General features: G+C 43.4%; 1 protein-coding gene across 2 annotated transcripts in view; it reads right to left on the reverse strand.

Moving 5' to 3' along the window:
- NCK2 (NCK adaptor protein 2) overlaps positions 1 to 14,748 on the reverse strand; it is an 84,260-nt gene that overhangs the window by 36,207 nt on the left and 33,305 nt on the right. The window contains exons 1-2 of one of the 2 annotated variants that reach the window (XM_011984686.1): positions 8,504 to 8,527; positions 4,750 to 4,990 (exon numbers count right to left, since the gene is read on the reverse strand). In XM_011984686.1, coding sequence (XP_011840076.1) covers positions 4,750 to 4,981 — 232 coding nt within the window. In that variant the 5' untranslated portion in view covers positions 4,982 to 4,990; positions 8,504 to 8,527. Of the gene's footprint in view, positions 1 to 4,749; positions 4,991 to 8,503; positions 8,528 to 14,748 lie in introns of those variants that run through there. The other variant, XM_011984687.1, reaches the window with a different exon arrangement.

Consider the following 14,748-nt stretch of genomic DNA (forward strand, 5'->3'; position numbering starts at 1 on the left):
CATCATGCCCGGCCCTGATTGTTGTTTTGAACTGATATTTTTCTAAAATAAATTTCTTAAAAACGAAAGTATAATAACAAGAGAAATAAGCAGTCAGCTTTGCAAACTCCTACAAGGCAGGTGTGCCCATAAGCCTGCCCCACAGACCCCAGGAAACAAGATCACCAAGACAGAAGCCCTTGTACCTTTACTGAGGCTCTGCCTTCCTCCCTCCAGAGTATTGTAATCTTAACTGTAACACCAAGTGTTGCTTTTCACTGCTTTTGGATCTTATGTAACAATCCTACAGCTGTACTCCTTTGTGACTTTGATCAGTTCAATTCCGAAGTTGATCCTAGCATGGATATGCCTCTTAGAACCCTGTCTATTTCACCCATGGGTGCCAGCCACCCTGTCCCCATCCAAAAGCATCAGCTCAAACCAGTGCAAAGGCTATTTCACAGTTAGCATTAGGGAGCCCTCTCAGTAGCCTCTGTGCTCCCAGCTCTGGGTTGGATCACAGAGGTACGAGTTCTGGAGCTGATCACGGCAAGTTTCTAACCACCCTAGGCCTAGGTGTGGTCCCGCTGGCAGGAATGGTGACGAGTAAGCCCTGGGGCAGGTCACGCTGGGTGCAGAAGTTCCAGGTGGGTAGGGTGGCAGGGTGAGCCATGGGCAGGTGGGCCTGTGAACAAACCCTCCTGAGGATATGATCAGGTTGTAAATGGAACCATAACTTTTTGGGTAATGTGAGTCAGCCCTTAAGCCTATGTTAACCACTGAAAAGAGAATTAACCTTTGGGGCCTTGCAGGGCTCCAGCTGGTGTGATAAAGTAGTAACGAAAAACTGCTCTTCAGTAGCTTGAGGGAAAATCTTTGAAAAATACCTCCCTGGGAGCAGCTTCCCCATCTCAAAAGATGTAGCATAGTGCTTTTACAACACCTCGCCTGCACGATTTTCTAAGTGGAGTTGCAGTATCAAGGCCAGACCTCAGCCCAGAACCACTCTCCGCTAAGCTCAGAGCTGTGCAGTCTGAGCGTTTCAAAAACATCAACTGGATTCTGCCAGCAGAAACAGTGCTTGATCATTGCTCCCTGTTATCTATGGCAAAGTTCTGACTATTCATGATCATAAGCTGAATATGAGAGGAGATCCAGTACATAAATATTTTGCCCATGTGAAAATAAGTGCTCAGGTTGCTTTATTCAATTTTAAATTATTGCAGAGAGAGAAGGTAAATACTCTCATGAGAGAGCTTTTTGTCAAAAGTACTTATGTCTTTCCTCAAGTTACCCTTACAAAATACTGTATGTGACAAAATTAAGTTTATTACCAACTTCAGGACAGCAAATGAGTACAAGAAAGCAGGAGAGAACTACACAGAGTTAGGGTAATCTACAGTTGGAGATGCAACACACAACACTGTGGCTTTGCTGCGGAGGCCGGTGCCATTTTATTCCAAAGCAGGGAGGAATCTTACCATGGATTTATGAATTTGGTGGATTCCCAAAGCAGCAAAAATGGCAAATGTGGATGATGCCACGAGTAGTTACTAGATTGATCCCAGGAGTTAAAGATCAGCCTGTGCAACGTGGCAAAATTCTGTCTCTACAAAAAATACAAAATAGCTGGGTGTGATGGTGCATGCCTATAGTCCCAGACACTAGGGAGGCTAAGGTGGGAGGATCTCCTGAGGTCAATACTGCAGTAAGCAGGGATTGTGCCACTGCACTGCAGCCTAGGCAACAGAGTGAGGCCCTGTCTCAAAAAACACAAATAAAAACAAAAACAAACCGTGGTCAGTATACATGTGGTGTGCTTTTGAGGCTGTTTGTTCACTCCTAATACACAGCAGGGATAATTTCTGCTGGCTGCATAATTGGCTTGAAGTCATACTGTCATTCTGATGGTTTACCTATTTAGTTATCATCACCAACAATAATAGGAAGCCATGAACACTTTGGCTCCTATCTTTTTAGCAAAAAACAAAAAACAAAACACACACAAACAAAAAAACAACTGAGAGGCAGGAGGGGCTACGGAAAGCTTTCTCACTTTCCTTCTTGGCAATGCCACATCTACAAGCTTTGCACAGAAGTGCACAGAAGTTACTGCATGATGGTGAGACCTAGTCAGGGAGTGCCTCCTCTTCTATTGGATGCAGCTCAACAGGGCAAGGGAAAACTCATGCTGATATAACAAGATCCCTTTGTTCAACAAAAACTTCTAGGTGAGCATGATAAAGAGATCAAAACAACAACAACAAAAAGGGGAGAAATGGGGGATATTTCTCCCTCATGACGGGGATACTGATCCCCAAGGGCCTTTTGGCTATGCAGATCAACTGCTATACTCAATACACGAGTTCAGAACATCATTTTATCTGTATTTTTACAATACCTAATGCTTAACAGGATTGTTTCCCAAGAACTGCCTGCCTGACCTGAGACCAAGCCTATGAGAGAGCTGACACACTACAGAACAGGATGTGACCTACTCAGCACAGGCCCAGAGGGCAAAATGAGAGCCAAAGGAAGGAAGTTAAAGAAATGTAAAAATCTGACTCTATTTAAGGAAGAGCTTTCTAACAATCTGTTTTCTCCAAAAATGGGATTGGCCTACTCGAGCCGTCGCTGAGCATCGTCGCTGAGCTCCAGCAGGGCTGGATGGCCATCTGTCGGGGACGGGCGCGGGCCCAGCACCGGCTCCAGGATGGGCGGCTGGCTCAGTCTGAGAGCCCGGGAGTAGAGGCATTGGCTGAACCGATCACAGCTCCCGAAAAAACTAAGCATGCTGGATGGAAGATGTGGTTCATAGTTTTAATTTGTGGCTTTATCTTTTCTCCTTCTAAAACACTGAGGAAGAAAAATGACAAGGTTTTCAAGGGAATTTCCAGGTCACCCAGAGAACTCGCCTGGCCTTGTTCTACTTCCTACCAGTCTCTGAGCATTTCATGCTTTACTGGAATCTTGTGCGCGCACACACACACACACACACACACACACACACACAGAAGACACGACAAGTCAACAGTGTAACAATGTTTAGCATCACTAAAAAGAAGGTACTTTGGTGAAAGGCAGACATTGGAAAAATAAAGCTCAGGGCAATCTTCAAGTTTTCCTCTATTCACGCTACCCTCTTTTTCTGGTAACCACAGTCAATTAAGAGTTATAAGCATACGGCCGGTCGCGGTGGCTCAAGCCTGTAATCCCAGCACTTTGGGAGGCCGAGACGGGCGGATCACGAGGTCAGGAGTTCGAGACCATCCTGGCTAACACGGTGAAACCCCGTCTCTACTAAAAAATACAAAAAACTAGCCGGGCGCGGTGGTGGGCGCCTGTAGTCCCAGCTACTCGGGAGGCTGAGGCAGGAGAATGGCGTAAAAACGCGGGAGGCGGAGCTTGCAGTGAGCTGAGATCCGGCCACTGCACTCCAGCCTGGGCGACACAGCGAGACTCCGTCTCAAAAAAAAAAAAAAAAGAGTTATAAGCATAAAACTGTTTCTTTCAAGTGGCATGCTTATGTAGGGGGGAAACAGATGAAAGGGAGGCAGCCCAGTGGAGGATCATATTACTAATGAAAAATGAAATTTCTCCATCAGGCTGAGAATCTATGATTCCCGGTGAGCTGGTATGATTCGTACAAAGTTCTGTGTCTCACTTGTCTCTCCAAATCATGGTAATAACCTAATCCCTACACAACAGTACTACCTAATACACGAAGGCTTTCAATGATTTTTGCAGAGGGAGTTTAGACTTTTCAAGATGGCAGAAAAGGAAAGATGAACATTTTGCAACACCCACCACGTTTGGTGGATAATTTTACTTTCAGTTTTCCCACGTATTCCTCATTCTCCGTTCCCCAAAAGAAAACAAATCCTCGCTACCAAATTTTTTAAAACCCCAAGTAAATGTGACACAGGTGATAATATTAACTCATTTCAATAGCCAGCCCTTAAGTGATAACCTGCAGTCCTGGATACAGAAAACATTCTACTCATAAGAAGGTAACAACAATGTTTTAAATGTCAGATGAGTCATTCTTCAAAAAAGTCCTCTCAATTGTTTTCTAAGGTAATCTGAGGCAGTAACTACTGTCAGTCAGTCCCGTGTGCATGCACATGCAAAGGCAAGACTGGACACTGTTAACTTTGTGTAACTCCAGGAGGGCCCTGCCCATATCCTAACACCTGGGAAAACAAGAGGCACATGGGGAGAGAGCCGGACAACGGACAACAGTATGGCTAAACTGGGCCCCCACCCTGGAGCGGCCTCTGATGTCACACAGCTGGCCTCTTAGCTAACAGCACCCGGGACTGTGGTGTGACACAGCATCCATTTCAGAGTGGGAAAAAGTGCTTTGGCTGTCCCCTGCTCTAGGCATGTACGCCAAACGGACAGGATTTTATAAGAGAGAAAGAACTTCATGTCACGACACTGGCAGAGCTGGGTAGACTTAGAGGTGAGAGTTCCAAGTCAGGGTCCTCTAAAGTTTTGATACAAGGAGATACCTGTGCAGGGGTCCCAGGCACACAGAAGTGTCTCCATACACAAGACCCCAAACTCCAGAATCTCCAGGAAATGACAAACATCCTCTTTCTCCATTTTCATCTCTTAATTCTCAGATTTTTAAAAAAGACATCTACGAAGATGTTAACATTTAAAACAGACATTTTTTTTTTTTTGAAAAAGCAAACTAACTAGAAAGATGAACGGTGTCCCTTGAAATGCACAAGGCTTCCTCTCTCCAAAGGGTGGAACACTCACCTAGTGTGTCCTTCAGGTTCTTCACCAGGGAGCCCTTCTTCAGGCTGTTCTTCCGCTCCACGTAGTTGGACGGCACATAGCCCGTCCTGTTGGCCGCGTTCCTCACCCGCCACCACGTCTTGGAGTCGTCCAGCAACCACAGCCGCTCGTTCTTCTTGATGTCCAGCTCCTGGTCCTGCTGGGCGGTGTAGTCCCACTTGGCTATCACAATAACTTCTTCTGTCATTTTCATGGAGTCCTTCTGCCAGCAAAACATTTGGAGATGCTCATTAGAGAACTACCCGGACACTTCATCCTTTGCACCAACTTGAAAAATTAGGCACTGACAGCTTTTATTACAACTCTGCAACCGATTTTCTCCTGGGTCTTGAAATGCTCGACTTTAAAATGACCTTCTTTCGACAAGCTTTAGTATTTGGTTTAGAAACAGCAACCTTATAAAACAAATCTTATGTCACTGTTCGCTGCACATGGGGAAATCTGACCCTCTAACAAAAACAAACTTGAAAAAAATTCTAAATAACATTATGATTAAATGAGTCCATTTCATTAAGTAACACTGCCTCCTGATAACTGTTAGGTTTACACTCATTTTCTCAGGATATGCTGTGTCTTATCAACATATTTAATAAATGCAACATAACCAAATTACTCCTATAAATTAAAATTAACATTTTACTAATACAAGGTGGTATCCTGGATTGGATCATGAAACCGTAAAAGAAAATTAGTGGAAGTACTAGTGAAATAAAAATAAAGTCTAATAATAATAATAATAAATAATTGTCAATCTCTTAGTTTGGACAACACACCAGTAAGATGTTACTGTATTTACCTAAGATGTTAACACAATGAGAAACCAGGCAAAGGGTACATGGGAATGTTCTGTACTATGTTGGAAACTTTTTTATAAATATAAAATTCTTCCCCAAAACTTTCATTCACACAAAAACCTGCGCAGGGACGTCAGTAGCAGCTTTATTCATAATTGCTCAAACTTGGAAGCAAGCAAAATGTCCTTTAGTAGGTGAATGATAAACTGTGGTACATTCAGACAATGAAATATTATTCGGTACCGAAAAGAAATGAGCTATCAAGCCATGAAAAGACATGGAGGAATCTTAAAGGCATATTGCTAGATGAAAGAAGCCAATCTGAAAAGGCTACACACGGTGTGATTCTGACAGTTTATCCTTAACCAAACTTCAGCCAGACTCCTTTGAATCTTCTTCCCATTAGGCCTTGACTTTTGTACTTCCGCGTCCATCTCTGCATTGCCTAATTTTTGCAAGACTCTCCTGCTACGCTGCTCTAGCTGGAATCCTCCACCCTCAACATCTGATCAGCTTCCTCATCCTCTACCATCCCCCAAGTGACAGCCGATCACTCTGTCCTGCCTTCAGAAGAATCCTGTTCGGTCAGTTTAACCAGAATCCTCACCCTCCACCCTGATGTTTCCTCTTAGTAATTTTCCATCAGCCAACTCCCTTATTTTGCTCCTTGCCTATAAATGCCCACTCTTTCTTGTTGTATTAATATTAGGAGTCAAACCCAATCTCTTTCTTGATGCAAAACCCTACTGTAGTAGTCCCTCCGAATAAAGTCTGCCTTACTGTTCTTGTCATGAATAATTTTTTCCTTTAAAATGGTATGACATTCTGGAAAAGACAAATCTATGGAGAGAGTAAGAAAATGAGCCCTTGCCTGGGGCAAGAGGGAAGGGAGGGATGCAAGGGTGAAGCACAGGATTTTTAGGGTTGTGAAACTACTCTGTTCAATACTATAATGGCGGACACCTGTCATTATACATTTGTTAAAATCTACAAAATGTGGAACATCAAAAGTGAACATAACACATGAAAAGTTTATCAAAACAATAAATAAATGTGTATATTATATATCTAGAGAAGTCAATTCTGTAAGTAATAAATAGCAAAAGTATGGCTGAATAAATAAAATAATCAACTATTTTAGCAACTCTCTACTTCTTAGGTAGAAGATGCACCAGCAGTCTTTAAGCAGAAAAATTCAATATTCAGTCCTTAAACTAACCAGACATTTCTCCAAATTAGGGAGAAAGGAATGGTGAAAAGACTCTGGACTAAAATCTCCTTCCTCCCTGATAGAAGTTCTCATTATTTTATAGGGATGACTTTAGGATTACAGGGGTCCTAAGCACATTGACTCCAGGGAAGCCTAAATACCATTTTTAAATAAGTGTTTTCTACTAGATGCTAACAACGTTTTATAAATAATACATGTTTCTTTCATGAATTAACTTCCAAATTTAAAGATAACAAACCTTTTGGGAAGGAGGAAAGCCTCTGCATAATGTATACAATATTCAAGAGGATAAAGTTTACATAAAGCTCCTATCAGAACTGGAGACAATTTTGTTATCCAATTTCAGAAAATCTCAAGTGCATACCATGTGGAACTCACTAACCTGAGCTTTAAGTCAGATTAGACTTTTGAAAGTCATAAAGGCAGATTTTCTAAGTAACAACAAGAAGAGCAACAGCAGTAACAGGAATGGAATATTCAGAGAATACTCCATCTGAATACCACATTTCTTTCTTTCTTTTTTTTTGAGACGGAGTCTCACTCTGTTGCCCAGGCTGGAGTGCAGCGGTGCAATATCGGCTCACTGCAAGCTCCGCCTCCCGGGTTTACGCCATTCTCCTGCCTCAGCCTCCCGAGTATCTGGGACTACAGGCGCCCGCTACCGCATCCGGCTAATTTTTTTATTTTTAGTAGTGACGGGGTTTCACCGTGTTAGCCAAGATAGTCTCGATCTCCTGACCTCGTGATCTGCCCATCTCTGCCTCCCAAAGTGCTGGGATTATAGGCGTGAGTCACCGCGCCCGGCCCCACATTTCTTTCTTAATTACACAATTTCCACAAGGTTTTAACAAGAGCAGCCCATTGCTTAAGACCAGTCAAGATCTCGCCAATCAAAGTTGTTTATTAATATTTCCTACTGCATGAAGAGCAGTTAAGTAAGGAGCTGGCTGGGCAGGATCTATTTTCATGCACACCGAATATCACACAGAAGCTTTAAAAATTCCACTGCCTGTGAGCTGAGATCCGGCCACTGCACTCCAGCCTGGGCCACAGAGCGAGACTCCGTCTCAAAAAAAAAAAAAAAAAAAAAAAAAAAAAAAATTCCACTGCCTGAGCCCTACTGCAAGTCAATTATATCAGTATCTTTATGAAAGAGGCCTGAGCATCCAAGGAGTTTTACATCTTCCCATGTAATTCTTCTGAGTCTTAGAGGGGAAAGACCAAGTGAGAGAACCGAGCCACAAACAATGCCCCACAGAGCTTCCCCTGGGCCGCAACCCTGAGCTCTGCGAAATGCAATGGGAAGTAAAAGTTGAGCAGTGATACGCACCTGCCACAAGCCAAGGCGTTTCATCTTGGGAAAACCCACCTTTCAGGGAGGTGTCCTCCTTCAGGAGACTGTGTCACAGAGATTGAGGGCTTTGTTTAATGGCAGTCAGGATTTGAGCCCAAGCCTGTGGACCGCCCCCTCCCCGACCCGCCCAACCGTCCGACGCGTGGACTGCATTTTGATAGGCTTATTCCAACTCAAGAATTCTAAGATTCTAGGACACGTGAAAATTAAAAGTTCCCATACAACTAGGAAATGACTGCCTATTGGTTGGCCATAGCAATGGGTTTTAATGGGTCGATAACCACCCTCATCAATTAAAAAAAAACCAAACCAAATTAAACCAAAACAAAACCGAACCTGCTTCTGAAGACCAGGCAATCGACGCCCACCAATCAACAACCACCTCATATCAGAGGGCCAGCCGATAAACGACCACTTCACGCCAGTGAAATCTGTCAATCAACTAAGCCACACCAGACGGCCAGCCAATCAACAACTGCCTCACTGCAGTGAGACTGCTTCAGAGGGACAGCCAATCAATGACAGCCCCATTGGAGTAATCACGACTCAGTAGCTAAAGGTTAACCAATCCCTGAACACTTCCGCTTCTGGAACTCCAGGAGCACTGGAAGCCACACTTCCCAAGACCCTTAGAAAGCTCAGCTCCGGCCGGGCGCGGTGGCTCACGCCTGTAATCCCAGCACTTTGGGAGCCCGAGGTAGGCGGATCACGAGGTCAGGAGATGGAGACCATCCTGGCTAACACGGTGAAACCTGTCTCTAATACAAAAAAATTAGCTGCGGGTAGTGGCACGCTCCTGTAGTCCCAGCTACTTGGGAGGTTGAGGCAGGAGAATCGCTGGCACCCGGAAGGTGGAGCTTGCAGTGAGCCGATATCGCGCCACTGCACTCCAGCCTGGGCAACAGAGCGAGACTCCGTCTCAAAAAAAAGGAGAAAAAAAAAAAGAAAGAAAGAAAGAAAGAAAGAAAGAAAAAAAAGACAGGTCAGCTCTGTAGCGGTCACCGACCTAGCAGCCCAGTTTCCTCAATGAAGGAGGCACCCCTTCAGTTTCTTGTTCTGAAATCGAGTTGTGGCAATGCACTAATACAGCAATGGCTCCTTCATTTACATAGCCGGGCTGGGCTGCTGCCCTCAGAGGCCCCAAAACAAGTGGGAAGGAAGAGTGCCCCATCACCCTGAATCCTCACAGGCTTCGGTTTTTTCTCTCTTTGCCAACACGGGTTGGAAAGGCTGGCTGGAAGCCCATCTGGAGGGTCTTGTTGGCCAAGAGTTGAGGTTGCATCCCTTGGACGCTGTTTCTTAAAATCCAACAGGGCCATGTGGTATTTTCAGTTAAGAGTAATTTGCTATGGTGCAGGAAGGATTCGAACAGAAAGAGACCGCAGATGAACCATTATTCTACAATAAAATTAGACATACAAACTGACAAATTTCCAATATGAAAAAGCCTCAACCGAAGAAAGTCTGAAAAAAAATGCATTCCAACTAATTGACTACTGAAATTTTACATCAGAGATGGTATTCTGATTTAGTCTAGGCAAGACCATCACAGAAGTCTGATCCAAAGAACAATGCATGTTTTTCTCTCTAGCTTAGCAGTTCAAGGAAACCTAATTTTTGGCTTCATTACTACAGCTAGTTAAGTTTATTACTCAGGTCTACCCCAAAGAGAGAAGGGCTAAAAATTTGATATTATATAGCCAGATCACATCTTGTACGTCATGTGACTACTCTAAAACCCAGCTTAGCAAGACCCCCAAGTGATGCTGGAAAAACAGCTCTCAGAACCTCATGAGCTAAGCTGCTTTTTCAAGTCTTAGGTGGGAATGGATTTAAAAACAAATAGGGATAGGTATGAAAACTATCTCAGCTCAACAGTTTTCACTAACCCCTAAAATTCGAGCAATCCTACTCTAGGACCCTATTTTCTTTCTAAAGACAATCCTATTAACTGTATCTTGCTGGGTTACACACTACCGATAGTAGCCAGTGTCCCCACAACATTAAAAAATGGTCACAGATATTTCCAAAGAGGTCACGTGGATCAAGCTGAACCAAATATTACAGAAGAAAGGAGTTAAGGGTCTGAGATTCAAGCTTAGCTGAACCATCTGTATGTTCCCCTTGGATTTCAGCTCTTCTGTAAAATGGGACACCACCACTTCCCTCAAAAGATACTTCTGATGCTCAGGAGAAACATGAGTACAAAGTGCTTTAGAGGGCAAGGTTTCGCATCATATAGGTGTGGGCCTTGCTACCACCTTAGCCCAGCTGCTTCTTCAATAGCCTGGGGTGATACTTCATTGAGGAGCTTGTAAACAAAGCCCTGAGGCCCAATGTGCCAGCATTAAGAGAGACTTAAGAATGGCAACTACAATCATAATGAACACTTACTTCATACATGTGAGGTGGGGCCATGTTCTACCCATCTCTGCTTCATTTAACTAGGATTTACTGAGTTTTCTAGGTACCAGGGTTCCTTGCAGAGCCAGACAGGCCCAGCGTCTGCTCTCCTGTGATTCAAGCCCGGGCACAAGCAGTACCTCTTCAAAGATACCCATCAAAGTGCCACTGTCCTAGCCCTCTTGTCTGACTTCCTGAAGAGCATTTAGCATCAGAGATGACCTGGTCACGCACTTATTGTCTAGGAGGCCCCACTGTGTGTTGACAGTGGCTGTTTAGCCTTCAGCCACCTGGTTTAATGGGAAGCTGAAGGAGAAGGCAGACTGATGATTCAAAGTTAATACCCACCTGCCTCATTCACCTTTCCACTGATTAACCAATTTATCCCACCACAGAGAAGACCAGAGTCTTCCCTCCCTCCTTCTTTCCTTCTTTCTGATGGCATCTCGCTCTGCCACCCAGGCTGGAGTGCAGTGGCACAATCGCAGCTCACTGTAGCCTCCAACTCCTGGGCTCAAGCGATCCATCTGCCTCAGCCTCCTGAGTAGCTGGGACTACAGGTGTGTACCACCATGCCCTGCTACTTTTTTTACTTTGTGTAGATATGGAGTTATCTACAAAAAATATTTATGTTGCCTAGGCTGGTCTCAAGCTCCTGGCCTCAAGGTATCCTCCTGCCTTGGCCTCCCAAAGCGCTGGCTTACAGGTGTGAGCCACCACACCCGGCCCTGATTTCTTAAACTTAATTCAAAATATATGCACAGAGAGACAAAAACAAGTCTAACACGTTACTTCCAGGATATTAACTTGAAATTTCAAAAACACATATGTGCACATGTGTACAGACATACCAAAATATATTTATGTGCAAATAATTGGTTAGAGTTCACTTAGTAGAAAAAAATTGAGTCTATATGAAAACTACTGTCATCCCTACCTTGATTTTCAACACGCAGTCTGAATTATTCAGATAATACAATCTGCTTCACTGTGGCTCCTTAAGACTTTTTTCTTTGTAATATCTCATGCTTTCAGGGGAAAAATGCAACTGACCAATGTATGGAAACTCACTCAAATACAGGCTTTTAGCAGATATAATTTGGGAAGGGGCTTGTTTCAATATTTTATGGGGGAGGGGTAGAGGAGGCAGGTCTAGTTGAAAGAAGTTTACTGAATCTAAAGCACAAGTCCACGAACTCGGTTCCTCTCGCCCCGTCTCTCTTGCAGCTCATTGGAGGCAGGCTTTGTACACTGCTATTCTCAGCAGCAAAGGAGCATCTTCTCTGTGGCTGCTCCCACTGAGCATGGCTGGCTCTTACGGGGCAGCAGCTTCCGGTCAGGAAGACCTTTGCTCGGTATGTTATTTTGGAGAGAATCCTTTTATGATTTGTCTTCTGTTTTTATTGGGTAATGGTCAAGATCTGCTGCTTGTAAACTCTCTTCCGACCGTTGAAATTGCAGAAGTTTCCTCTGTGGACACTGATAGGATCACTTTTGTGAATGATCCTCTTCAGCTGTAGAAAGCCAGGGTTTGAAAGGCCAGCTTCCTATCAACCATCTGGGTGACTTTGGGGGAAGGTGCTTGACCACTCTTCCCCCCATTTCTGTGTTTGCAGATGGGTCAGAGCTTCGGCGAGGATTAAATGAGCCAGGCTATAGGAAATACCTAATACTCAGTCTGTGCTGGACAAGTGTTAGCCATTATTGCTCTACTCATGTCCATGTAATGCCCAGTCATCACTAGGCTCAATGGCTCGAATGTAAGGTTCACGGGGACTCAGAAACATATGTGCAACAGATTATGTCATTGAAAGAAAGAAAACTTAAACAGAAAGATGTGCCAACACTCGAAGGTAGTAAAATTGGGATGACATAGTTCTGTGAGGTTTTGCAAAGAGACCCCAATGAGTCTTGGGTCCTAGCTCCCTTTTTTTAATGCTCCCAGTGTGGCTAATGCTAATGCTATCTGCTTGTATCTAGCTAGCCTAGAAAAGCTTCGATTTGTCCACGGCATCTAACAGAATACATTTTACAGACAAAGAGGTGTAGTCCAGTTATTATAAAATGTAAATTTAAACTATTGTTCATTTTAGAGAATCAGTCGATGAAAAAAATATGCTTAAGTACTTGGGATGGGTGATTATCCAGCGAATTCGCCTCCCTCTTTGCTACCTGCTCCTTTCCTGATGGACCCTGAGTGTCCCCCCCCCAGGCTCCTCTCCCACCCTGGTGCCCTCTGTAAGCTCATCCACTTCCCATTGGCTGCCTGGCTCTTGTTCCAGGTCTCTACTTCTAGGGAGGCCAGTTCCACCGCACACCTGCATTTCTACCTGCCTGCCAGACACAGGCCAGGACCCAGGCCAGGACCCTAGAGCGGCATTCACCACTGTTTAAACAATAATTATAGTAAATATTATTCAGCAAAAGTTCAGGCACACAATATCCCACATCATTTCTTTTCTACAAAATTGTGATAAAATACATTTAACCAAGTTTAATATTTTAACCATATTCTTTAAAAATTTTTTTCCACCCAACCCCTGCAGATTAACCATTTTTAAGTGTACAGTTTGGTGGCCTCAAGCACATTCACCCTGTTGTGCAAACATCAACATCACCTATCTGCAGAACTATTTTCATCTTGAAAAACTGGAATAGGCACCCTCTGAACACTAACTCTCAACTTCTCCCTTCCCCCAATCCCTGGTAACCACGATTTTACTTTCTGTCCCTGTGAATTTGACAACTCCAGGTACCTCATTTAAGTGGAGTCACTTGTCCATCTATTTGTGACTGGCTAATTACACTTAGCATGATGTCTTCCGGGTTCATCGTTTGGCAGCATGTGTCAGAATTCCCTTAAGGCTGAATAACATTCCAATGTATGCATATACCACATTTTGTTGGTCCGTTCATCCATCAGTGGACATTTGTGTTGCTTCCACCTTTGGGCTACTGTCAATAATGCTATGAACATGAGTGTGCAAATATCTCTTCAGGTCTCTGCTTTCCAGTCCATTGGGTATATACCTAGAAGTGAAATTGCTGGATCATATGGTAATTCTAGTTTTAATTCTTGAGGGATTGCCCTAATGCCTTCCACACAGGCTGCATCTACAGTTCCACCAACAGTACACAAGGGTACCAATTTCTCTATATCCTTGTCAACGCCTGTTATTGTCTGCTTTTTGACGGCAGCCATCCTACTGGGTGTAACGTATACATCAGTTTCTTAACTGAACAGTATTTGTACTGCATCCTCAATAGAATTTATTAGCACATAGCAATTCTCAATAAAAAGAAAGATTTTATACTGATCATAACGATAATCTACAGTTTTCTGCTACACCCTCCTTTTTTTTTTTTTTCTTTTTTCAGTGAGTATCTACCATTAGTTTATCTTTACTGCCAGGATCAGGTTACCCCTCAAAATTAAACTATAGAAGAAAGATGCCTTAAAATGTGAGTTTATCAACCAGTTTTCAGGAGTTCAATCACTGAGCAACTCATTTACTCTCTGAAATGCCAAGACACACTAGCATTCTGCAGACCAGACTGTAAGTCAACACAGCTCATTAGTGTCTGGGAAATTTTACAGAAAGAAAAAAAAAGAGAGAGAATTGGTGGCACTGTCGCTTCAACTAGAATCTGGGAAATGCTATTTTACACATAATTTACCACTCCAGCCACAGAAGTACACATGTTTGTAACCTTCCTTGGCTTTCTCGTTGCTGTCTTAGACACTCATCACACTGGAAGGAAGGCTGTGACTGTCAAGTGATTCCCTGGTGCCAGCATTTTGGAAAATCAGCATAAATTTAATAAGCCAATTTTCTTACATGATGTTAACTGTAAACAAATGAAATTCCATATAACCGCACTGGAATCAACACTGCCTTCTGCCAGCCCAGAAGACAGCATGGTGGTGGGGTGAAGAGCAAAAACCAGCAATGGGAAAATACCCGTGTATGAAAATGGACATGGATGTCTTTGGTGAAACCTGGCTTCTTACGACACACAAAAGTGAGGTCTTTTCAGGTAGTGCATACTCCCTGCTCCCAAAGTAGGCAGATAACAGTCACCATTTTTAGGGATTTATTAGGTCTATTTTTTTTTTCACAGCTATAAAGGTACTTGTAATTTTTATAATTTAAACATCTATTTCTTTTTTTTTTTTT

The sequence above is a fragment of the Mandrillus leucophaeus genome, unplaced genomic scaffold (assembly GCF_000951045.1).
Source record: "Mandrillus leucophaeus isolate KB7577 unplaced genomic scaffold, Mleu.le_1.0 Scaffold271, whole genome shotgun sequence".
NCBI lineage: Eukaryota > Metazoa > Chordata > Mammalia > Primates > Cercopithecidae > Mandrillus > Mandrillus leucophaeus.